Here is a 25,697-nt window from a genome sequence, read left to right as displayed (position 1 = left end):
CTTCCGAGGCAAACGATGGATTCTGCCGCCAACTGGGCACTTCAGACCAGCACGGTTTAAGCGGGACTTTGCCTTGCCCTTAACTGTTCCTCCTGTGTGCGTGTTTCTGCGTAAAAATTCCTCAATACGCAGTTAACAGATCAACGACCAATTCAGTACTGGCTGCTGCTCTGCTAACTCTCTCTTTTATATCGTTTCACTGTTTCCCGTTCTGCGTATAGGAAAGGAATTCTAACAAAGGGGAAGTCCGACCACCGCTACCACTAGCACGTATAAAAGGAAATGTGATGTGAGAAGTAGCGTCATTTAAGTTAAAGCTGCTACTCTGTACGTACGAGACACCGTCAGAACGATGGCTCCGATAACAGGTAGAAAAGCAGATTTGTACCATTACTAACACATTCAATTACGAACGGCAATGCGAAAGCGAATGTTGAACACATCTTTATACTAGTATGGGGTCGTGTGAAAATATGCCTTGCGAAACAGGGTTGCCATATATACAGATTAATCTGTTATCATTATTATTATTATTATTATTATTATTATCATTATTATTATTATTATTAGAATCACTCTTGCATACCGAAGATCGTGGATACATTTCAGACCAGGCCATTGCAATTGTCTCGTACTGGAATTTCGAGAAGAATCAGATATCTTCGAACTTCATAGCTTCAATAAAAATAAACTACAAATTTGTTGTACCTAGCTTCCTATATTAGCAAATTATAAAGGAATTGTTTCAAGTTTGGAATATATAGTTGTAGAATAGTAGCTGTTTAATGTAACTAATCTGTACTTTAATGTAGGTGTATCGCTTCAAATTCTATTAGTGAAAAAGAGGAAAGCTTGCACAATTCATACAATCAATCAACTAACTGATATTCGGAAAAGTGATGGGAGCGTGTCAGTTTTTTCGTATTCACGACATCCAGTTATGTCTCTGACATTACTCACCCGCCTTTTTTCATAAGTATTACTTGGGAAGGGGCAAAACCAAGCAATTCTTTTAGTTCATTTTTAATTTCATCAATACTTTGATCATTTGATAGGCCTTTCAAGACAGCCTTGAAGGGTCTGTCTGATTTTATATCATATGAATAAAATTTATGAAGTTTCTTGGGCAAATATCGAATAAGACGTTCGTAATCTTCCAATCCATCAACCAAGACTCGACATTCTCCTCTTCGTCCGATTTGAAATGAGACTTTTACTTCCAGGAGAAAAGTAGAAAGCTCAGTACGGAATGCTTTGAAGTCGGAAATCATCACCGTCACTGGTGGCATAGATTGATGTTTCTTCCCAGAACGACAAGCGTCCATTTTGGGAATTTTTGAGGAATTTTCTTCTATGTCGCTACAATCGGATTCAGGAAGAATCTCGTAAATATTGCTAGACGGCATAGAATCAACGAAAGGGAATTCCGTCCGTTGTCTTTTATTTTTACATTCAGATTCTATAGGATCGTGAATGTTATTAGAAAAATGTTGAATAACGGATTGTGATTTATTCCGTATTGAATTATTTTTAGCCTTAGGCTTATTGCCTTTCCGGTTGGACGCAGGAATTTTTGAAATGAATGAAATTTGAAATTAAATTAACTAGGCTAAATTAATCTTCGATTAGACTTCTAGTTTTGAAAAGTCTTGATAAAGACTGATTTTGTGGTAGTCTTAATAAAGACTGATTAGTTCGAAGAATAGTTCTTTGAATAGCTAGCCTTAAGAATGGCTGATTAATTTCTTAGTCTTGAAAAAGACTGATTATATTAGAATATCACTCTTTGTATAGCCTTGAGAAAGGCTGACTAATTCTTAGTCTTTGAAAAGACTGTTAGTGAATTAGCCTTGAAAAAGACTGAAGCCTTGAATCAATGAAACTCTAGGTAGACATGATAAATTTTCATGAGCCAAGAGCTATACGCGTTTTGGGCATTATTGGAATTACTGCCGGTAGTAATAATCGTTCCGAAAAATGTGATGAAGCTTCTTCGATGGGTAAGATGTATTGAGGCTCCTAGCGGCTTTTCATGTATTTAATTTGATTTCGTGGTTGTTTTAATTTTCTACGTATTAATAAATTTTGTTTTTCATATGTTTGTTTATGGTATTCAGTTGAGCTTGGCGATGCTCACTAAGTAAAGTATGGGGTAGCAATTTGTTACGTTGTGGCATATCCACGCAAGTCATATTTAACTTTGTTGACTGCGTTTACTTCCTTCTTGTGTTATTTTCATTACTTCTTGTTTTATGTTCAATACTTAAATTTGTTATCACGGTCTTCCATACTAAGTCCTGGTAAATCTTTTTTCTGCCCCGATTTTTCAACTCTGCTGTTCTTCTTTCTGACATATTGGTGGTTCCACGGTTCCCTTTGTCTTCAACCTACCACCGCATCCGGCCACACCCTCTTGTTAACTTAGGTAGCTTGGCTAAGCTACTGACATCCTTCCTTCTGCTACGACTATTTTCAGGTACACACACAGTTTAAGACTCCAAATTGTAAAAAAACTAGTCATTTTGTAGGATTCTGTGCTTCTAATGCAATCTATTTTCTATGCTATGATTGTTGTTGTTATTATTTTTATATCCGTATTTTTTCATAAATGCATTGTGCATCATATTCTTTTTGCCTTTTTCTTATATAGAAAAGTTATGCAAAACAGTGAAAACCGACTTTTGAACCAAAATGTCTGTGTGTGTATGTGCGTATGTGTGTATGTAACGTTTTTTTGCACTAACTTTTCTTGGAGATGGCTGAACCGATTTTCACAAACTTAGATTCAAATGAAGGGTCTTGTGGTCTTATAAAAAAATCCTGAATATTATTTCGATCCAACTTGCGGCTCCGGAGTTATTGGGTAAAATGTGCAAAACATGAAAATATGTGTTCTAACTTTACTCTAGAGATGGCGCGACCAATTTTCACAAACTTAGGTTCAAATGAAGGGTCCTGTGGTTTATTTATTTATTTATTTCGTCATGCATATGTAGATTACATATAAATTGTTCACAATGTTCACTTACATACTACGCATTATTTCTACGACAAAGCTAAGATTTGATTTGATTTTTTGACATAGTAAGGTCAAGATGTTCGCAGTATTGATTGTAATGGCGCATTATTCGATTGACTGGACTGTATTTTGCATAATTTGTTCTAGCTTGTTTTTCTAAAAATAATTTCCTGGAACGTAGTTGACGGCTAGGTATATAAAAATTTAATTGCGATAATAATGGAGCTGATTGAATGCGTTGAGAAATAATGTCGCTGATAAAATAAAGCATTGCGGCGTTCTTTAAGTGTTTGTATATTGATGAGCATGCAGCGTGCTTCATATGATGGTAGAGGAAATGCTGTCCAGTTTAATTTACGAAGTGCATATAAAAGAAATTGTTTTTGAATAGATTCGATGCGTTCTTCGTGAATAATATTGTATTCTTTCCATACTAGGCTGCAATATTCCAAAATAGGTCTGACATATGTAGTGTATAATAATTTAATTGTGTATGGGTCCTAAAAGTTATGACTGAAGCGTTTAATAAAGCCCAGCATGCTATTAGCTTTATTGATTAAGGTATTGTAGTGTTCCACAAAAGTGAGCTTGGAGTCTAAGATTACGCCTAAATCTCTTACAATTTTACATTTTTCTACAAGTTGATTTCCTAGATGTATGTTTATAGATATAGTTTCATTTTTCCTACTGAAAGTTATTGAGTTACATTTTTTTACATTGAGTTGGAGTAGACTTTTGCAGCATCAAATGTGGAATAGATTGATTTCGTTCTGGAATATTACAGCGTCGTTGACATTTTTAATTTCCATGAAGAGTTTCATGTCGTCTGCATATATAAGCACTTTCAGATTATTGAGTTTGAAGGAAATGTCGTTTATATTCAAAATGAAAAGGAGAGGCCCTAAGAGAGAACCCTGAGGTACGCCAGGAGTTACATTGATTGGTTCAGACAGAATGTTTTGGAAGCGGACTACCTGTACACGATTCGTTAAGTATGATTTGAGCCATTCCAGAAGAGTATGTTTTATGCCACATTTTTGTAGTTTGTGTAGAAGTAATGGTATGTCAATACGGTCGAAGGCTTTGCTAAAGTCAGTGTAAAGAGCTTCTACGTAGTTTCCGGCGTCCATTGCATTCAGAGTGAATGTCATAAATTCTAAGAGATTTGTTGTTGTTGAGTGGCCTTTAAAAAAGCCATGTTGCTTATTTGTTATTACATTTTTATGTTGATGAAAAAGTTTTTCATTTACAATTTTTTCAAATAATTTTGGAATGCATGAGATAATGGCTATTCCACGGTAGTTTCGAATGTTAGATTTTGCACCAGATTAAAATATTGGTACAAGAAAGGAAGTTTTCCATGCTTTAGGAAAAGTACATTTATTAAGTGATAGGTTAAAAAGTAGTTGTAGTGTTGTAAGTTCTTCAGCAAGATTTTTTTAAAATATTGCTTTTATACTGTCAGGTCCAGGCCCTTTTGAGACGTCTAAGTTTTTCAGTGCTGTCGAAATGTCATGTTCTGATAGATAGTTTACAGAGATGGAGTTGGAAAATGCAGGTATGAAAGAGAAGTATTCACGGTCACGATCAGTTTCTGAATGAGATGTATATACTTCTTGGAAAAAATTTGCAAAGTGATTGCAGATTTCTGTACTATTTTTCCCTACATGTTCGTCGAGGTGCATTTGAGATGGAAAATTGTTGCTTTTTAGTTTAGTTTTTGTGTAGTTAAAAAAGTTCTTAGGGCAAGTCTTTATTTCGTTTTCAATTTTGCGGTTATATTCTTCATGTGCTGTGTTTATGGCTATTTTGAGTTGATTGCATAGATTTAAGTAATTTTGAAGATGAGCGTCACTGTTTTCTTGTTTGTAAGTTTTGTGTGCTTTTTGTTTCCTATTTTTCAAATGAATTGAACCATACAGGTAATTTGCTGTTATGATTTTTTCTTCTTCTTTTCATAGGCAAAGTTTCGGCTAATATTTTGTTTATTATGTGATCGAATTTGTTTACTTCGACGTCGACATTTCCTTCTGTACTCAGTATGTTCCGCCAATTTATTATACTTAGTCTACACTTGACTTCTTCAAAGTCAATTTTATTGTATTCCGGCACTTCCTCATATTCCAAGCCGCAGGGAAGGGATGCATTGTGTGTAAATAATGAATTTTCAATTGCGGTGTTAAATGCTTCATTTTTCCATAATGGCAGGTTTAATGCGTTCACACAAAAGTCTTCTGTGCAATTTGTGAAAAGAAGGTCTAAATATGCATTTTGTTGATTTTTTACGGAGTTTACTTGATGCAGGCCAAAATTAGAAATTTTGTCGAAAAAGTAATGCAATGTTGCGTTTTCTTCTACGACTGGAAGTAAGATTGATTCATTTTCAATGTCAGAGATGAAGTCCGCATTACGTTGATTGAAGTCGCCAAAAATATGGAGCTTTACTTCAGGTTCAGTTTTATAAATCGACCTCAAATTTACTCCAATTGATAGTTTTTATTTTGAAGAATATTACAGTATTATACATATATGATAGTATGATTGATGTGAACAACATTGTCTCCGCCAGTTGGTGTTGAACAGTCGTTCGCACCGCACGCGTATAGCTCTTGGCTCCTGGAAATTTTTTCTGGCTACCTAGAGTTTCATTGATTCAAGGCTTCAGTCTTTTTCAAGGCTACCTGAATCACTAACAGTCTTTTTAAAGACTAACAGCCTTTCTCAAAGGTATACAAAGAGTAATATTAGAGTGACTAAGTGATAAAAGGAGTGATATTAGAGTGACTAAGTGATACAAAGAGTGATATTAGAGTGACTAAGAAATTAATCAGCCTTTTTTAAGGCTAGCTATTCAAAGAACTATTCTTCGAACTAATCAGTCTTTATCAAGACTTTTCCAAACTTCGATATTCGATATTTGTCCGAGAAACTTCATAAATTTTATTCATATGATATAAAATCAGACAGACCATTCAAGGCTGTCTTGAAAGGCTTATCAAATGATCAATGTACCGATGAAATTAAAAATGAACTAAAAGAATTGCTTGGTTTTGCCCCTTCCTAAGTAATACTTATGAAATTTAGAGCGAATGGTACTTCTAAACCACACTCTGGAATTTCCTATGAACTTTACCTAATACACTTCAATCGAAGTGATGTAAACAATTTGAAAATTTTAGAAAAAGTACTTTTCATTTCCCACATTGAAATCCATTGGGAACATTTTTTTTTAATTGCCCACCACATTCCCCCACACCAAAAAGCTCAACAAGGAGCCCCCTGGTAATGGACGCAACTAATCTCGGCTCATTGACACTGGTATAATCGTGTTGCAAACTTAACACAATGTCGTCGTTGCCAAGGCTTCGGCCATGGAACCAAAAATTGTCATATGGATATACGGTGCTTGAATGGTGGTAAATCGCATTCGAAAGACGTTTGTCCAATGAATGAAACCACTGATAAATTTTCATGTTCACATTGCGATGGGAATCATAAATCCAATTATTTGAAATGTCCTGTCAGGGAAAAAAAATTTAAACGCTCGTTCGCTTAGACAACAAATCAAATCAACGACCTTAAATTTACCGTTACCGAAAAACCGTTACAAATGCCACGCCTATTTCTTCTAAGTCACTTATTTCTTCGAATTTAAAACAAAAAACAGGTACGCCTGCCAATTCTTCTTCTAACGAAAACAATTTATTGACAGGTAGATCGACCTCGTCTTCTTCTAACGTCAGTTACGTTAGAACCTTCTTCTAACGACCTCATCTTCTTCTAACGTCAGTTACGCTAGTGTAAGAGGTAGAAATCTACCACTTGATTCCTCTAATGTAAATAATTAAAACACAAGGCAGTTCATCTTTTAACGAAAACAATTTATTAATAGGTTGATCGGCCAAATTTTAATTGTTTATTCTTCTAATGGCAGTCTACCTACCAATATTCCTTCAATACCATTCGCTTCTTTAAATGAAGTCGATAAACTGAAAATAAAATTATCTACCTACAAGATCAACTTTTTTCAAATGATCATCCGAATGAATTCGACTTCAACACTTTTTGAAGCATTTCAAATCGGATGGCAATTTGCAAATAATATTATAATGAATTTAAAATTTAACAGTGATGTTAAATAATTATTTGAATATTTTAAATTGGAATGCTCGATCTTTAAAATCGAGTGAAGATGAATTTTATAATTTTCTCGAAATTCACAAAATCCATATTGCCATTGTGACAGAAACTTTTCTTAAACCAAATGTCAAATTGAAAAGTAATCCACATTATGTGGTTCATCGATTTGACAGGTTTACTGGAATGGATGGTGGAGTTGCCATTTTTGTCCAACGGCAAATTAAACATCGAATTTTACCTTCTTTCAATACTAAAAATATTGAAAGCTTGGGAATCGAAGTTGAAACCATTCATGGAATTTATTTCATCGCTGGAGCATATTTGCCATTTCAATGCACCGGCGAACAATTAAATTTCTTTAAAGGCGATTTGCAAAAACTCACAAGATATCGACCGAAATTTTTCGTAATAGGGGACTTAAATGCTAAGCATGTCCAGTGGAATTGTAGGTAAAATAACAGTAATGGTAAAATACTTCAAAATCAACTCTAAGTTGGTTACTTCACAGTTCTTCATCCCAGTAATCCGACTTGTTTCTCTTCCGTGAAAAACCCGTCTACAATTGAGCTAGTTTTAATAGATCAAAGTCACATTTGTAGTGAACCGATTACACATGCTGACTTTGACTCAGATCATCTTCCTGTAACATTCAGACTTTCCAACGAAGCTATAATTCTGCGAACATGGACACAGCAATTGATAATTTGAATCATTACATTATCGAAGCACGAAATCTTTCAGTTCCCAAAGCTCAAACTAAATTAAATTATCCTATCATCGATGACAATCTTCAACTGCTCATTCAGTTGAAGAATGTTCGTCGACGACAATATCAACGTTCTCGTGATCCTGCTATGAAAAACATTGTTAAGGATTTACACAAACAAATTAAACATAGATTTACTCTTTTGCGAAATGAAAATTTCGCTAAAGAAGTTGAACAAATTAAACCATATTCTTAACCCTTCTGGAAACTTTCTAAGGTTCTTAAGAAACCTCAGAAACCAATTCCTGCACTCAAGGAAGGAAATCAAATAATTCTTACAAATGGCGAAAAAGCTCAAAAACTTGCCCAGCAGTTCGAGAGTGTCCACAATTTTAATTTGAACGTTGTGAGTCCTATTGAAAATGAAGTCTCACTTAAATATGATCATATTTCAACTCAAGTGTCATTACATGATGACATTATTGAGACGAATTTTGATGAAATTAAGTCAATTATTAGGAAACTTCAAAACATCTTTAATATTCTTACTAAAAATCTTCCCGATGTTGCCTTGAGACTCTTGGTTAAAAATTTCAACAAGTGTTTTTCATTAGCTTACTTCCCAAAAAGATGGAAAAACGCTAAAGTAATTTCTATCCTCAAACCTGATAAAAATCCAGCAGAAAATTCGTCCAAGACATGATATGTGCGTCTTTTCCTTAGCTTTCAATACACTCCGCGCGTGCAGGTCGTGATTGAAAAATTCACTACTCCGAATGATCTTTCCACTCTGAAACTTTGCCAAGATTGAATTAAGCCCCTAAGGCTTCTTTTTTCAACAAAAAATAAAGAAAAAAAATTAGGCTGACGATTGAATTTTTTATATGTTTATTATTTATTAACTTTTTTCATTATATTAACTTTAAAGGTTGTTTTATGGAATCACTTATTTGAAAGCTAACACATTGTCACTGATGACACGTTGTCATCATTGTCAGCAGTCTCAGAGGATTCAGATCATAACTGAAACGATCCTAACAATAAACTTTCAAAGTTAGGATTCGATCAGTGGCACTACATGTGTCGACAAGTTAAGCCCGTATCCGAGTGAGTTGCGCTGCGGTACGCTCCGCGCGTGCGGGTCTTGATTGAAAAATTCACTGCTCCGAAAGTATTAATCTTTCCACTCTGAAATTTTGCCAAGATTGAACTAAACCCCTAAGGTTTCCTAATGGCCACTTGTAAAAGAAAAAAAAATAAGCAGAAGTTTGATTTTTTAAAATTTTTATTAATTTTTAATAAACTTCAAAGGTTGTTTATGGAATCGCTAATTTAAAAGCTAAAAAAAATACAGACATTTCATCTCTTGAACCAATTTTTGTATCTTTATTAGATTTTACAGTATAAGCCTTTGAAAGAAGGCTCGTTAAGGCACAAATCTCCAAATATCAAGGGGAACGTGCCATTTGAGCCAATTTGTTCTGATAAGCCTTTGAAAGAAGACTCGCGAAACTATATATATATATATATATATATATATATATATATATATATATATATATATATATATATATATATATATATATATATATATATATATATATATATATATATATATATATATATATATATATATATATATATATATATATATATATATATATATATATATATATATATATATATATATATATATATATATATATATATATATATATATATAGGTACACATGACTACTACTAATCTGCTCCTATTGTTTATATTTACCTATTTTCGTAGAACGCGGAAGCAAGCTATGATTTCAGCAGCAACGACCCCTATCCTTACCCTAGATACACGGATGACTGGTTTAATAGGTAAGGCACTGTTAGTTTGTCAAATAAAATAAACTAATAATTTTTTTAAATCTGCTCGTGAAATGTGGTCTGAAATAATCTATAACAATCTATCTAAATCTATCCCGGAAGAATGCAGAACGATTCGCAATATGTATGAGCAGAAGTAAATTCGGCACCAAATAAGGGATGCCAAACAGTCTGCTAAAACCCATTAAGGTCAATACAGAACTGATTCATTCACTCCAGGAAGAACGATGATCCCCTATGAATATAGCTTCTTACCAGATTGGGTGAGAAACAGTAGAATATCATTTAATTTTAGCTCAGCATGCCCAAACTCAACCATATATGGAGAACCAAAAACAATGCTACAAAAATGGTTTCGTCTGAGCGCAAGTTTACAAGCTGCGCCAGTAGCTGGCGTGTTTGGATGCATCTTAAGATCGAATCTTGTGCTTTATCCAACTAGTTGAAAGTGGTAAAGCTGGTTCAGGACCAACGAAATCATTCGTTGCATTAGCTCTCCCAACTCATGAGCTCATTCATTTCCAGTAATACCATTATGGTCAGGCACCCACAAGAAGTAAACAGTATTTGAAATGCTGAGGTTTTCAATTTGAGTTCGACATGTGATCACAAGATTCGACCGTGAATCATTCTTACTGACTACCTTTAGAACTGCCTGACTGTCGGAACAAAAATAAATTCGTTTGCCACAGATTTTCTGCCGATTGTGCCACACAGAATCGCGTAGATTTATGCTTGGAACACAGTACAACAAGACAGACAACAAGCGAGTAGCATAATCTATAGGGTTACTATTTCAAAGCCGTGAATGCTCCTGTCATCCCCATTAGGACCACCCTTTGTAGATGATTTAGCTTTGACTGAATTACCATTACTTCTTCTTTCTGTCCCCATACAAGATAGTTGTGTAGATCCAATGAATGTATCTGGGCTTGCGTGCCCATGATTTTTCAAATGCTCGTCTGCATTGGCCGAAAGCCATACAGGCTCTTTTAATCCTGAAGTCAATGTGAGCATACCAATTCAGATTTGAATCAAAATTAACCCCGACGTATTTAACTTGATCAACCACAGCAGAGATACCTGGTAAAAATTTGAACTATCTTCAGACAGGGTTGTAAAAGTCTGTATATCCGAAAAAAATCTGCAGTTGCTGGCAGTGTGATACGCTAAACTGACTTGACGAGCAAAAAGAAAAGGTCGCGACAATTTCAAAAGTCTGTAAATTTTGACCGAAAGTCTGTGAAAAACTCGATTTTCAAAAGTCTGCGCAACCAAAAATGTCTGCAGCACTATGTCCGAAATCTGCAGATTCCCAGCCCCGCACATAGGGTCAGAAGGTTTTTCTGGCCCAAAGAGGCGAATGACTTAAAGGTTAGAACCTCTATAATCGAAACAAAAAAAAAGGCGGTTGGGTAAGGTCAGAGACATAACTGGATGTCGTGAATACGAAAAAACTGACACGCTCCCATCACTTTTCCGAATATCAGTTAGTTGATTGATTGTATGAATTGAGCAAGCTTTCCTCTTTTTCACTAATAGAGTTTGAAGCGATGCACCTACATTAAAGTACAGAATAGTTACATTAAACAGCTACTATTCTACAACTATATATTCCAAACTTGAAACAATTCCTTTTTAATTTGCTAATATAGGAGGTTAGGTACGACAAATTTGTAGTTTATTTTTATTGATGCTACAAAGTTGGAAGATATCTGATTCTTCTCGAAATTTCAGTACGAGACAATTGCAATAGCCTGGTCTGATCTGATCTTCGGTATGCAAGAGTCATTCTAATAATAATAATGATAGTAATAATAATGATAGTAATAATAATAATACAGATTAACCTGTATATATGGAAACCCTGTTTCGCATGGCATATGTTCACACGACCCCATACTAGTATAAAGATGTGTTCAACATCATCACTTTCGTATTGCCGTTCGTACTTGAATGTGTTAGTGACGGTACAAATCTGCTTTTCTACCGGTTTTCGGTGCCATCGTGCTGACGGTGTTTCGTACGTTCAGAGTAGCTGCTTTAACTTAAATGACGCTATTTCTCACTTCACATTACATTTTATACCTGCTACTGGCAGCGGTGTATGGACAACACCTTTGTTAGAATTCCTTTCCTGTACGCAGAACGGGAAACAGTGAAACGATATAAAAGAGAGAGTTAGCATAGCGGCAGCTAGTAATACTGAATTGGCTGTCTAGCTGTTAACAGCATCTAGTGGAATTTTGACGCAGAAACACGCACAGAGGAGAAACAGTTAAGGGCAAGGCAAAGTCCCGCTCGAACCGTGCTGGTCTGCAGTTCCCAGTTGGCGGCAGAATCCATCGTTTGCCTCAGAAGGGGAACTACGCCGAGCGTGTCGGTGCCGGTGCACCGGTCTACCTGGCGGCAGTGATGGAGTACTTGGCTGCCGACGTGTTGGAATTAGCGGTAACGCTACCCGTTACAACAAGAAAACGAAAATCATCCCTCGCCATCTCAGCTGGCCATCCGTAACGACGAGGAGTTGAAAACCTCGTCCTTTTCAGGACGACCACATCACTGTGATAAAGAAATATTTAAGATTGCTTTAAGTTTAGCCAGTTCTGATACGCCTGGAAAGTAGAATGCGCAAATTAAGTGGAAACCTTTGTTCTAACAATTTGTATAAAGTATACTAGTATAAAGATGTTTCTAAATCAAAATTTTCTTTTTCGTATTGCGAGACAGCGTTACTGTCGTAATTGAGTGTATCTAACACACTCATCACGATCAAAAAGCGCCGCATACTAAAGAATTCACGACAAAAATACATATTGATCTGTATACGTGGCAACTCTGTTTCGCACGGCATATTTGTATACTAGTATAAAGATGTGTTCAACATCATCACTTCCACTTTCGCATTGCCGTTCGTAATTGAATGTGTTAGTGACGGTGCAAATTATTTAAACTTCTCGTGTGTGTCTTGTTTTGGCAACAGTTGCTCGGAAAATGGTAGGAAAGCAACAAAATTCAACTAGTTCTTTATGATTATCTTTAGCACTAAAAAGTGCTTTTGAATGGGCCTTGCTGGACTTTTTGGCTGCCTTTCTACCGGTTTTCGGTGCCATTCTCACATCACATTTCATTTTATACTTGCTGCTGGCAGCGGTGTATGGACAACTCCTTTGCTAGAATTCCTATCCTGTACGCAGAACGGGAAACAGTGAGACGACAGGTCCTCGATGTTGCTCTCGTGTGTCTTGTTTCGGGAACAGTTGCTCAACAAATGGTAGGAAAAATGAATCACTCAACTTTTATATGGATGCTCTTGTATAGATGCAGACATCTCGCGTTCTGATTGGCTGGTGCTGTCATGGGTTAAATCAAACAGGTTTTTCAATGGTGTACTAGTGAAAAACTTCAATGTTGTTGCAATACACGTTCAAGTTGAAAAGTTCCGATTCTATTGGTAGTTAGATTATATAAATCCTTCTACAGATCACTGAGCTATAAGCTTTCAAAATACGAGAAAGGCAAACGCGCCTTATGAATTATCCTCTTTGACACTCGTTTGTACCAAACATTTGAGAAAAGTTTAATTTTAAACTATTTGAGATTATGTCACACAACTGAAAATTTTATCATAAAATTGTAATCATATTTACGATGGCATGTCGCAAGAATTATGTTGATTCATTAGATACAACAGGAGATATTCACGATCAAAAACTTAGAGGGTAAATCTTGAAAAGGCGCCCCATAGTAAAGTAAGTCGTATTCACGTCAAAAATCTGCAGATATACAGACAAATCTGCAGATCTGGCTTCTCTGAACCACAGTAACCTCAGATCCGTAGAACCGTAACGGACGATCTCCTGTGATTATCCTACGAAGAGTAAAAAGCATCACTGATGTTTTGCCCTGATTTACAAACAATCCAACCTGACAACACCATTGCTCAACTAATCACAGGGCTTACTGTATTAAATCAAAGAGAGTTTGATTCTTATATCTATGCTTACTGTATTAAATCAAAGAGAGTGTTGATTCTTATACCTGTCATAAATATACGATACCGTAAGTCGGGTTCCATAAGGTTCCATAAAAGTGGGGATAATACACTACCTTGAAGACACCCACCAACACTCAGCTTTCTAATCTCTGCTTGCCGAAGTGATGAACAAAGAGTTCGATTGAATTTGTGATACTTGAAGGTATATTCTGACCACGGGCTGCTTCCAGAATTGAACTAAAAGACACATTATCAAAGGCACCTTCAATATCTAGGAAAACTCCCAAGCAAGATTGCTTTTGTGAGAAAGCTTTTTCAATGTTGTACACAACATCATGTAACAGGGTTGTAGTGGACTTTCCACGCTGGTAAGCATGTTGCATTCCATGTAACATATGCAAACTTCCTGATATAGTAATCGACTGTGCATTCCACTGTTTTAAGAAGAAATGAGCTATGACTGATAGGTGTGAAACTCTTCGCTTCCTCATAAGTGTCGCGACCGCCTTTGGGAATAAATTGGACAATTATTTCCTGCCAAGCTCTTGGAATATATCCTGTCGCAAGACTAATAGTAAGTATTTTCTTCAAAGCATGTTTGAAATGTTCATACCCTTTCTGCAGTAACACTGGGAAAACTACATCCTCTCCAAGAAACGTGTACGGAGCAAAACTCTCAACTGCCCATATGATCGATTCAATCGTCCCAATTCTTCGAGCAAGGGCCCAAGAATCGTAACTACCCGAAAGGGTCTGAGGAACAGCTGTTGGTGATGGCTCCATAGATCCCGGAAAGTGAGTGTTAAAAAGATAGTGAAGTACATCACCCTCATCAGACAAGTACTCATCATCTGGAGTTCTTAAGAAACCGACATTAAAATCCTTAGATTTCGAAAGTAACTTATTTCATCTGATAGCCTCGTTGAGACTAGAGATATTTATGCAAAGGCTTTTCCAACCACTTCGCTCAGACGATCGAAAAGCATTTTTGTAAGCCCTTCGAGCCAAAACGAATGCCTCCGACCCATCTCTGCGTCGGTGGTTTCAAGCTATTCCGTATAGTTTCCGTAGATTAGCAAGTTTAGCATTCCACCAAGAAGTTCCTCTAGTAGCTTGCACAATCCGAAGTGGACAAGCCTCTTCATATGCTGCAACTATGGGTCTCGTCGACAATATTATCCAAAACATTTGGGGTTTCAATTGTTGTTTGGTAGCCGTAAAATCTAGTCGCCAAGCCCTCTTCATAGAGGTTCGGGATTACGATATGTGACAATATAAAATTTAACGTTTGAACTATTAAAAATTATTATTACGCACTTTTGATCAGATAACGAAGGTTCGAGCTCATCGGAGACGAACCAGTTTACCAACTCATGCGAGCGGACTTTTGGTTCCGTTTAAGTTTAAGCACCTCGAAAAATGTCCTCATGACAAAATTTGAGCTAAATCGGACATGCGTATAGGGTGCTGCCCGGCGGTTAAGCTTTGAAAAATTTCGATCTTGAAAAAGCACCATAGGGGGGAAACGAAAAAAATTTTTGATGCCGAAACTCTTAAAACTGCATGAAACGTCGACATTTAGTGTCATCTCAGAAAATTGGACTTGAAAATTCCCAAAAAGTCGATATAAAAAAAATATTTTTCGAGATGACACTAAATCTCGACGTTTCATGCAATTCTAAGCCTTTTGGCATCAAATTTTTTTTTTTCGATTTCGGAAATTTCATGTAACCCATTCGGAAATTTCATGTAATCACATGAGATGGAATTGCCTTACGCACTCGCATACGTAACACTAACAAGCCATTCCGGATACCGGGGAAAAATTTCCGTCATATTTCCCTTTCAATTGAAATAATTTCTCCGTATTGTGACATATTTTCTTGAACGAAATGATCACTGGCCTGCGGGTGAAGGTCATGTACACGTACTTCTATGACATCGTCCACCACGTATACAGGGATTTTGTATTTAACATTGTCATACTCGACACTGTGCACCTCGTTGTAAACCGAAGCGAATGTAATGGCATCTCTTTCACGTTTTAACATAATTAACACAGAGTTGGACGGCTTGTTGAATTCAATCCCATTTACATAATTGGATTCGTTCTCTTAGTAAGATTTCAATTTCGTTTCCTGCTGGTCTAACTTTGCGGCATTTGAAATCAATACAAATTAAATTTGGTCTAGTGGGCCAAGTTTCAGGCCTTTGTGAATCGTATTTGCCAATTTCGCATACTTTATTATTCACTACACTGTGTTGTCTTTGTTTCTGTCGTTTCAACCGTGAGCAACCCGTACCCGATAAAAAATAAAAAATTTTACCCGTACCCGACCCGTACCCGATTAAAAATTACCTGTACCCGTACCCGACCCGAATGAGTAGTAAAAAGTTTACCAAAATTCGGGATGGAAAAAATAAAGTGTTTTAGATAGTGAGCTAGATAGAGCGTATCAGGCTCTAGTTTGTAAGTAAAATACATTAAAATGCTTGTTTACATTTGTACATATAAATACACTGTGAAGCATGAATAGATTTCCAATGTCTTTGGTACTTTATACTCATTTACAAATGTCAACAAAAGGGAGTAATATCTACTCAAATTTTTCGAGAAGCTTATTGATCCAAAATGTCGTAATACCCGTTGTATTCAATTTTGGGTAAGTACGAATACTTTGTAGGTACACGTGAAAATATGGGAGATATTCACAAAAGAGAAAGTAAACAAAGAGAAACTCTCATTGGTTTATGTGCCCTTATGAAATGTTGACATCGAACTGACAATATAGCTCAACTTCCCACATTATCGAAATGACGGAATGAGCAATGAAATCTTACTCGACTGCATGATTTTTTAGTGCTCGATCGGTTCAGTGCTAGAATTTTCGCCTGAGTTGACTGCTCGATCAACCTGATTGACAGTGACATTTTAAATGTCATTGAATATTCGCTCATTTTATGAATGTGTTAGTGTGAAATTTATGCGACTTAAGCCATTTCACTACACTCCAGCTAGAGGAATGGATGATGCTGACTAAGGTAGGCCGTTTTGTTAATTTCCAGCGAATTTCAATAGTTTATGTTGGGATTCTAAGAAGAACTGGTTATTTACTAGTTCTGTATATCCGAAAAACATGAAGATTTAAACTTGTATATTCAGTTATATGTTTTCGTTTAAAAATAAACTGAAAATCAGCACGAAAACGTGCAAAATCAGGAAAGAAGAAGAAGAAGACGAATTGACAATTCAGTCCGCATCTTCTCACTCAATTCCGAATGATTTCCGAATCAACCGGTTGTAGGCGAACCGGTTCATTCGGAATCGGTTGTTGCACTGGAGTTGGAATTGATTCGGAATCCATTATGATTTCCACATGAAATTCCGAATGAAAATTTCTCGCCGATTCGGAATTGATTCGGAATCCATTCGGATCTGATAATGTGGGTTGCTGTGCCATCAATCGGTGTCATTTCAAGTGAGGTGTAGAGATGGTCGGGTATAGAAATTCTTATACCCGAACCCGACCCGTACCCGAGTGGTCAGCAAAAAAATTTACCCGTACCCGACCCGTACCCGATTAAAAATTAAAAAAATTACCCGTACCCGACCCGTACCCGATCAATAATAAAAAAAATTACCCGTACCCGACCCGTACCCGATAAAAAATAAAAAATTTTACCCGTACCCGATAAAAAATTACCTGTACCCGTAACCGACCCGAATGAGTAGTAAAAATTTTACCAAAATTCAGTATGGAAAAAATAAAGTGTTTTAGATATCGAGCCGTATCAGGCTCTAGTTGGTAAGAAAAATACATTAAAATGCTTGTTTACTTTTAAACATATAAATACACTGTGGAGCATGAATAATGTAATGTAACTTTTTTTTAAACATGAAAAAAAAACGTTTCATCCGAATTCAAAATTTATTTTTTCATATTAAAGTACAATCTCTCCGGGTAATTGTGGCATATAATTTCATTCAAATGGCTGCCTCGGCTGGCCTTGCAGTACGCCATACGGTCGGTCCAGCTATTTAATACATTTTCGATTGTACATATGCAGCTTTATTTCAGCTATGGATGCACGAATGTTATCCTTCAAGGCTTGAATTGTCTCTGGCTTGTCCACATAACACTTATCTTTGACAGCCCCCCAAAGATAATAGTCTAACGCTGTCAAATCACAGCTCCGAGGCGGCCAAACGACATCCGAATTTCAACTGATAATTCGATCTTCGAAGACTGTGCGCAGAAGATCGATAGTAGCGTTGGCTGTGTGGCACGGAGCACCGTCTTGTTGGAACGAAATAGTGTCCAAGTCTTCCTCTTCAAGTAACGGGAAGAATCAATCGCTAATCATGGCGCGGTAGCGCTCACCATTGCACTATGGTTTGAAACGGGAAATTAGCGTGACAAAAATATTTTCACTATTAAATATTAGTTTTTTGTAGTTGGTGTCTTCACAAAAGTTGTTTGTTATCAAATGGCGCTCCTTTTGATATAAAATATTACTAGGGTGGTCCTTATTTAGATTGAAATATGAAACCTAACTTTCTTAATTGAGCTCAAAAATGATTTTATTGTACAATAAAGTTGTAGGAAATTTTATTTTGAGCAACTTTGCTGAAAAAAGCACCTCTCTAGCTTTTCATTTGACCGAGTTACATCAATTGTCCCGGGTAAGAGTAGAGTGGCTCCCGAAAAATCGATTTTTTTGTTCTAACTTTTTTGTGAAACGTTCTATGGAAAAGTTGTCTTCAGAAGAGTTGTTGAAATAAATATTGCGCATAATTTTGCTGAGTAAACCTTTTTCATATGAGCTACCAGTAAAAAGTTATGATTGTTTTTTCATCAAAAACTAGTCAACCTTCAAATATCAAAATTCATTAGATGCCAGATCGATAAAAATGTATCCTATGCGGCTACTGAAAGTTCATAATATAAGTAAACATTTAAGAGAAAATTGGGAGGGTGTTTTTCTTTTAACTCATTTAAATTAGTCTTAAAAATACCTTGAAAAAACTCAAAAACATTATATAACTCTTAAACGCCCTAACGTATCAACATACTTCCTTCAGCAAAACAATAGTATCAAGTTAGCCCTACAAGTGTTCCATACATTGTCCATTCGAGAAATGAGACACACAAAAACTACAGCCGAAAATAGATTTTTTGCTGAACAATTTTTATTAATTTATTACCAAAATAACTGATTCAATTGATTTCGATTCCGTTATCGTAATGATCGTATCGCTAACATTCAAAATAAAACATAAGACAACAGTTGATTGCGGTTTGGTATGTATTGAATAAATTAAGCAATGAAATATACTAATTATTATCTAAAACCAGTGCTGTAGTTGCGGTTAGTCACAGTTAGTCAGTGACTAACCAGTTCTTGAAACTGCAACCGAAAAATTTTTTTTTGAAAATTTTGTAATGACTGATTCAAGTAACCTGAAGGGTGCAAAAGAAATAATAATACAATTGAAAAAGGTGATTGCTCCCAGGGCGCAGGGTAAAAGTAATCTTGATTATAGTGAAATATCCTTCTGAGGGCGCAAATCATTATTTATTTTCAATCTAAATAAATAACATCTTGTATGGATAATTTGGAACGGCGCCTTGGAAATGATTCCAGGGCGCAGACTCACGGTAGGAGAATTGATGAAAGGCTCCCACATAATTTCTTCCAGGGCGCAGGATGAAAGTAATCTTGATTATAGTAAAATATCCTTCTGAGGGCGCAAATCAATATTTATTTTCAATCTAAATAAATAAAATCTTGTATGTATAATTTGGAAGGGCGTTTTGGGAATGATTCCAGGGCGCAGACTCACGGTAGGAGAATTGGAAAAGGCGCCCACATAATTGATTCCAGGGCGCAGGATGAAAGTAATCTTGATTATAGTAAAATATCCTTCTGAGGGCGCAAATCATCATTTATTTTCAATCTAAATAGATATCATCTTGTAAGGATAATTTGGAAGGGCGCCTTGGAAATGATTCCAGGGCGCAGGATGAAAGTAATCTTGATTATAGAAAAATATCCTGCTGAAGGGGCAAATCATTATTTATTTTCAATCTAAATAAATAACATCTTGTATGGATAATTTGGAAGGGCGCCTTGGAAATGATTCCAAAGCGCAGACTCACGGTAGGAGAATTGGAAAAGGCGCCCAAATAATTGCTTCCAGGGCGCAGGATGAAAGTAATCTTGATTATAGTAAAATATCATTCTGAGGGCGCAAATCAATATTTATTTTCAATCTAAATAAATAAAATCTTGTATGGATAATTTGGAAGGGCGTTTTGGGAATGATTCCAGGGCACAGACTAACGGTAGGAGAATTGGAAAAGGCGCCCACATAATTGCTTCCAGGGCGCAGGATGAAAGTAATCTTGATTATAGTAAAATATCCTATCTTCCTAAATAAATAACATCTTGTATTGATAATTCGGAAGGGCGCCTTGAAAATGATTTCAGGGCGCAGACTCACGGTAGGAGAATTGAAAAAGGCGCCAACATAATTGCTCTCAGGGCGCAGGATGAAAGTAATCTTGATTATAGTAAAATATACTTCTAATGGCGCAAATAATTATTTATTTTCAATCCAAATAAATAACATCTTGTAATGATAATTTGGAAGGGCGCAATAGGAATTATTCTAGGGCGCAGAATAACGGTAAGAGAATTGAAAAGGGAGCCCATATCATTAATTCCAGGGCGCAGGTTGAAAGTATTTTAAATACATTAAATAATTGTAGTGAGGGCGCAAATTATAACTTATTTTCCAGCTAAAAAAAATCTTGTAAGGATAATTTGGATGGGCGCCTTAGGAATAGTTCCAGGGCACAGAATCACGGTAGGAAAATGGAAAAAGATTTCAGGGCGCATAATGAGAGTATTTTTGAATACATAAAATGATCCCAGTGAGGGCGAAAGATTTTATTTCTTTTCAAGGTTAATAAATAACATCTTGTAAGGACAATTTGGAAGGGCGCACTAGGAATGATTCTAGGGCGCAAAATCACGGTAAGAGAATTGAAAACGGCGCCCATATAATTAATTCCAGGGCGCAGGATAAAATGGAGTTTAAATACATTAAATAATCGTAAGAAGGGGGCACAAATTATTACTTATTTTCAAGCTAAAAAATAACATATCGAAGGATTATTTGGAAGATTGCCTTAGAAATAGTTCCAGGGCGCAGGAAATGGGAAAAGGGCGACCTATACAATAGATTACAGGGCGCAGAATGAAAGTATTTTTGAAAACATTAATTGATCCAACTGAGGGCGCAACTTATTACTTATTTTCAAGCTTCATACATAACATCTTGTAAAGATAATTTGGAAGGGCACCTCAGAAATTATTCCAAGGCGCAGAAACACGATAGGGAAATGAAGAAGTGAAGGATGAAAGTATTTTTAAATACATTAAATAATCCTAGTGAGGGCGCAAGTTTTTATTTGTTTTCACGCTAAATAAATAACATCTTGTAAAGATAATTTGGAAGGACGCTTTAGGAATGATTCCAGGGTGCAGGGTGGAAGTATTTTAAAATACATCAAATGATCCAACTGAAGGCGCAAATCACTATCTATTTTCAAGCAAAAAAATCTTGTACGTCTAATTTGGAATGATGCCTTAGGAATGTTTTAAGGGCGCAGAATCACGGTAGGAGAATTAAAAAGGGTGCTCTTAAAACTTATTCCGGGCGTATGGTGGAAATCTTTTTATATACTGTATATAATTCTACTGAGGCGCAAATCATTTATTTTCAAGCTAAATATATAGCATAAGTAAGGAGTGCCTCAGGATTGACATCAGGGTGCAGAACGAATTTTTTTACCTAATACTACAAAGCTTTCGAAAGCATAAATGGAGCGCAAATTATTTCTTTGTTAGCGAGTTCTATAAATAGAATCTCGGGAGGAAGCAATGCACAAGTCAGCTTTGAGCAGTGCTGCCTTAACAACAATTTTTCTAACAGTTTTTATATTCAAACATAAAATATACTAGCATTTATAACTGTTTGTAATCTTCATTAACAGCTTTTAATAGTTTTAAGTTGACTTTATTGAAAAATTTGACAATAATGAAGTTTTGAATAAGAAATGATGAATTTCAATAATTTTGAACGAGATGAATTGATATAAATACTGGCATCTTTTCTTAAAACTCAGCCTTGTATAGTGGAAGGTCGGTATAGTAGAATTAATTACCACATGAATTCAACTGATGGGGGTTTCATTAGTATTTTCCAATTTCTTATATGCTTCTGAGATGAGACTTTTTGAAATTTTATCATTTTGATTAAAGACCTGTTCAATACATAGTGAGGTAGTTCACCATTCGATAACATGAACAAAAGCATTAAATTCACTTGTGAAGAAGCAAATAATAGCAGACTTCTTAGACATTTTCATCATGAGGAAGACGGAAAACTTATCCTTTTTGATATATAGAAAGCTAACTAATACGGAAAGTATTATACGTTATACTTCTAATCATTCTCATCAGCATAAAATGGCAGCTTTTCACCATGATTCATTGAACGCATAACCTAGCTCATGGAGAAAATGCGGTAAGAAACGAGAAAAAATACATTCTCGATATTTGAAAGCTCAATTAATATTCGAAGCAATTATTTCAAAAAAATTTTGATAAAAAGAAATACTGTTGAAAAACAATCACTTCCTACTGCAACCCAACCATCAGAAAAATTAAAAATAGTTTGAATAGATTTCAGCCATGATATTAAACATCTGCCCAAAACAAAACTAAAAAGTTTTGGTCTGGATTTGGTATTCCGTAAGAATAATACTAGGATCTACATAAGACCATAGAGATACTTTGAAAAAATCCGGATCATATAAACAAAGTGCACTTCGGAGAAATAAGATAAAGTTATCATTCCATTAAAATTATATGTTAAACATCTAACCGATGGAAACTAAACGTAGCTGAAAGTTTAAGAATATATGTAAATATAAACATTTCAATCTACCATTTATTTAAATGTAACTTATCAAAATGAGTTATCTGTAAGATGTAAAATGATTCACCTGTACTAGTACAACAGAGATAGCACCGCACTTTCCTCCCACTATTAGTATCTGTGTCTGTTACTATTTCGTGACATTAGTGGGAAATAGTTAGGAAATTTTTAATATTATAGAAATAAATGGAATTTATTTTCTTAGAAAGCTGTCCACTAAGCGCTAAAATAAACATTTTCTTCTGAATTTGATGTGATATTCGTATTTATCGGTTACTCAATTTGCTTAGTATTGGTCGCCTTAAAAGTTAAAAAATCAAAATCGAAAGCAGATAAATATTCCTATAATATCGAAAAACATACTGAAATCGAAAAAAGATATGGAATTTCTCTAGTTGATAACAGTTTAATTTTACTGCCAAATTACAAAAACAAAATTGAAAAACATAATCAGTTATTGATCTGCTCTGACATTACTGAAAACAACGCGAACAAAGGCTAAAAATAGAATGGGCAAAATTACCACCATCTCATTCGGGAATTTACATTTTAGTGATTTTATTCGCAACAACGAAAAAGAATTCTGTGATGGATTTATATTAAAACTGGTTTCGAACTTCGGATCTCCCGATTTCAGAATATCTAACTCATTTAACGCTATAGACTATAATAGCCACTTGAAGACATCATGATTTTTTTCAATGATATGACAAGCTGTATTAATTCGAAAAGCTGTTTGCTGGTATTTTCTGTCAATGTATACTCGTTTGTGTACAAGACGCGTAGTACGAAATTGCATACATTTAGGCAATTTGACTAAAATGGAAAATAATCAATCGCCAAAATATTGATAATGAACTAGAGTAGACTGGATTATAATATTGTGCCGCGTATACGTTAGCTGTACCCAGCATGTATTAAATGACATTTTTATGAATAAAGTTGGCAGTAGATAGATTCTACCGGCATGAGCTCCATTCGTCGTTGCCATTAGGGTATGAATAGATACTGTATTTCATGGATAGTGAGACGTGCTTTTTGTTTTTCTCATTTTGAAAACTATGCAATAATTGCATCAACCATCTTTTAAAACGAAGTTGAGTTTCATAGGGTATCTGTACCCTAGATCATCTCAGGTTTACCACTAATTTAACATTTTAGGATCATTACTAATAATGATATCTGCTGTCTTTGATTAATACATTGCACTGTAGGGAAAAAGGATGAAAAACGCGACTTTACTCAATAATTTCATAGAAATCTTTGAAAATATTTTCAAAGTAGGTGTATCTTATTTAGAATTGACCGTAGAATCGATTGATGACAATTAGAATAGCCACAAAATTCACTATCATGGCCGTTTTGCCCCAATTTTTTCTTTTTTCCTACCTCACTAACTGTAAAACCCTGAAAAATGTATTCGACTAATGACTCCTGACATTTTTATTAGTTTTATAAATAGATTGCTGTTTGTCAGAACGATTGCAAAAAACTGTTTTTGTCTAACTCCAAATCATTTTCTTCAATCAATTATGTTAAACCAAGATAGTTCGATGTTACGCACATTACAAACTAATTAACAGGTAGTTTTCATGATCCCATGAATCGTGCAACATCGTTATACCCCAATTTTCCTTCAAACTTAATTTTAAGTTCAATTCTGATTTACGATCCTGAAGCAGAATCAATGCGACCTAGCCATAGTGGTCCATATTACTTAGAAAACTTCAGTGATCCAAGTACATACAATGGGAATAACAATACTAGTTCGTTTAACCCGTTTTACTCCAATTAATTCCATAAATCGTACCATTAATTAAACTTTCTTTCACATTTCAAAAGAAGGCTTACTGCGGTTGATCAAAACCTACTGATATTGTGTAGAATACCATGAAAAGTAGATTACAAATAGATTCAATGACCGCACGAATCATGCTATACCGTGTTACTCCATTTTATCCTATCAACATTGGTGTGAAACGGTATAACATGATTTTAATTTTAAGTTCTTTCTAGTTCTTCTTTTTTTTGACTGATATAATTTTAATCAACCGCAATAAGTCTCCTTTCGAAATGTGATAGAAATTTTAACCAATGATACGATTTATGAAATAAATTGGTGTAAAACGGATTAAAAGGGCTAGTACTACCAATCCTATTGTATGTACTTGGATTTCTGCATTTTCTTACGTAATGTGAACCAATATTGATTGATCGTATTTTATCTGGTTCTGGATTGTAGATTAAAAACGGTACAACGAGTTTCCTGCTGTCATTAAAACTATATGCCAATGATTTGTCAGACCTTTTTACATCAAAAACATTCTATTCGGTCTTCTGAAACTTCTTCTGTGATATGTTATATAGTTAAACTTTATTACAATCCAGTACAAAAAGAAGGGTGGGTAATGTCAGAGACATAACTGGATGACTTGAATAGGAATTAAACTGGTACACTCCCGAATATCAGTTAGTGAATCGATCATGTGAATTGTGCAAGCTTTCCCCTTCTTTACTAGAGTTTGAAACGATGCACTGCACTCAAGTACGGATTAGTTACATCAAACGTTCTGACATACAGTTCAATATTATGAAATAATTTATATAGTTCTTCATGATAAAAAAGGAGGACGTATACGTTAAACTTTTTTATTCAATACGAAAAATTTTGAAATTTATATTAATGCAAATATAATGAACATTAAAACATGTGACACTACCAAAATCCAAATAAGGGGACGGGTATAGCGTGATGGGATAGTCGATGCCTTTCACGCAGCCCGCCTGGGTTCGATTCCCAACCCCGCACATAGGGTCAGAAAGATTTTCTGGTCCGAAGAGGCGAATGACCTAAGATGTTAAAGCCTCTATAATTGAAACAAAAAAAAAAAAAAAAAAATCCAAATAAAAAAGTCGAGAAAAAATGCGAAAATTTATCAATTAGAATCAAATAAACTGT

At 35.3% G+C, this 25,697-nt stretch overlaps 1 protein-coding gene across 6 annotated transcripts in view; it reads left to right on the top strand.

The window, feature by feature from the left end:
• Positions 1–25,697, top strand: part of LOC131440647 (neuroendocrine convertase 2) — a 457,599-nt gene that overhangs the window by 279,568 nt on the left and 152,334 nt on the right. For all 6 annotated transcript variants that reach the window (XM_058612109.1, XM_058612115.1, XM_058612110.1 and 3 more), the window contains exon 6: positions 9,646–9,722. In XM_058612109.1, coding sequence (XP_058468092.1) covers positions 9,646–9,722 — 77 coding nt within the window. The remainder of the gene's footprint in view (positions 1–9,645; positions 9,723–25,697) is intronic.

Source organism: Malaya genurostris, chromosome 1 (assembly GCF_030247185.1).
Source record: "Malaya genurostris strain Urasoe2022 chromosome 1, Malgen_1.1, whole genome shotgun sequence".
Lineage (NCBI taxonomy): Eukaryota > Metazoa > Arthropoda > Insecta > Diptera > Culicidae > Malaya > Malaya genurostris.
This window is presented reverse-complemented; position numbering and strand designations above follow the sequence as displayed.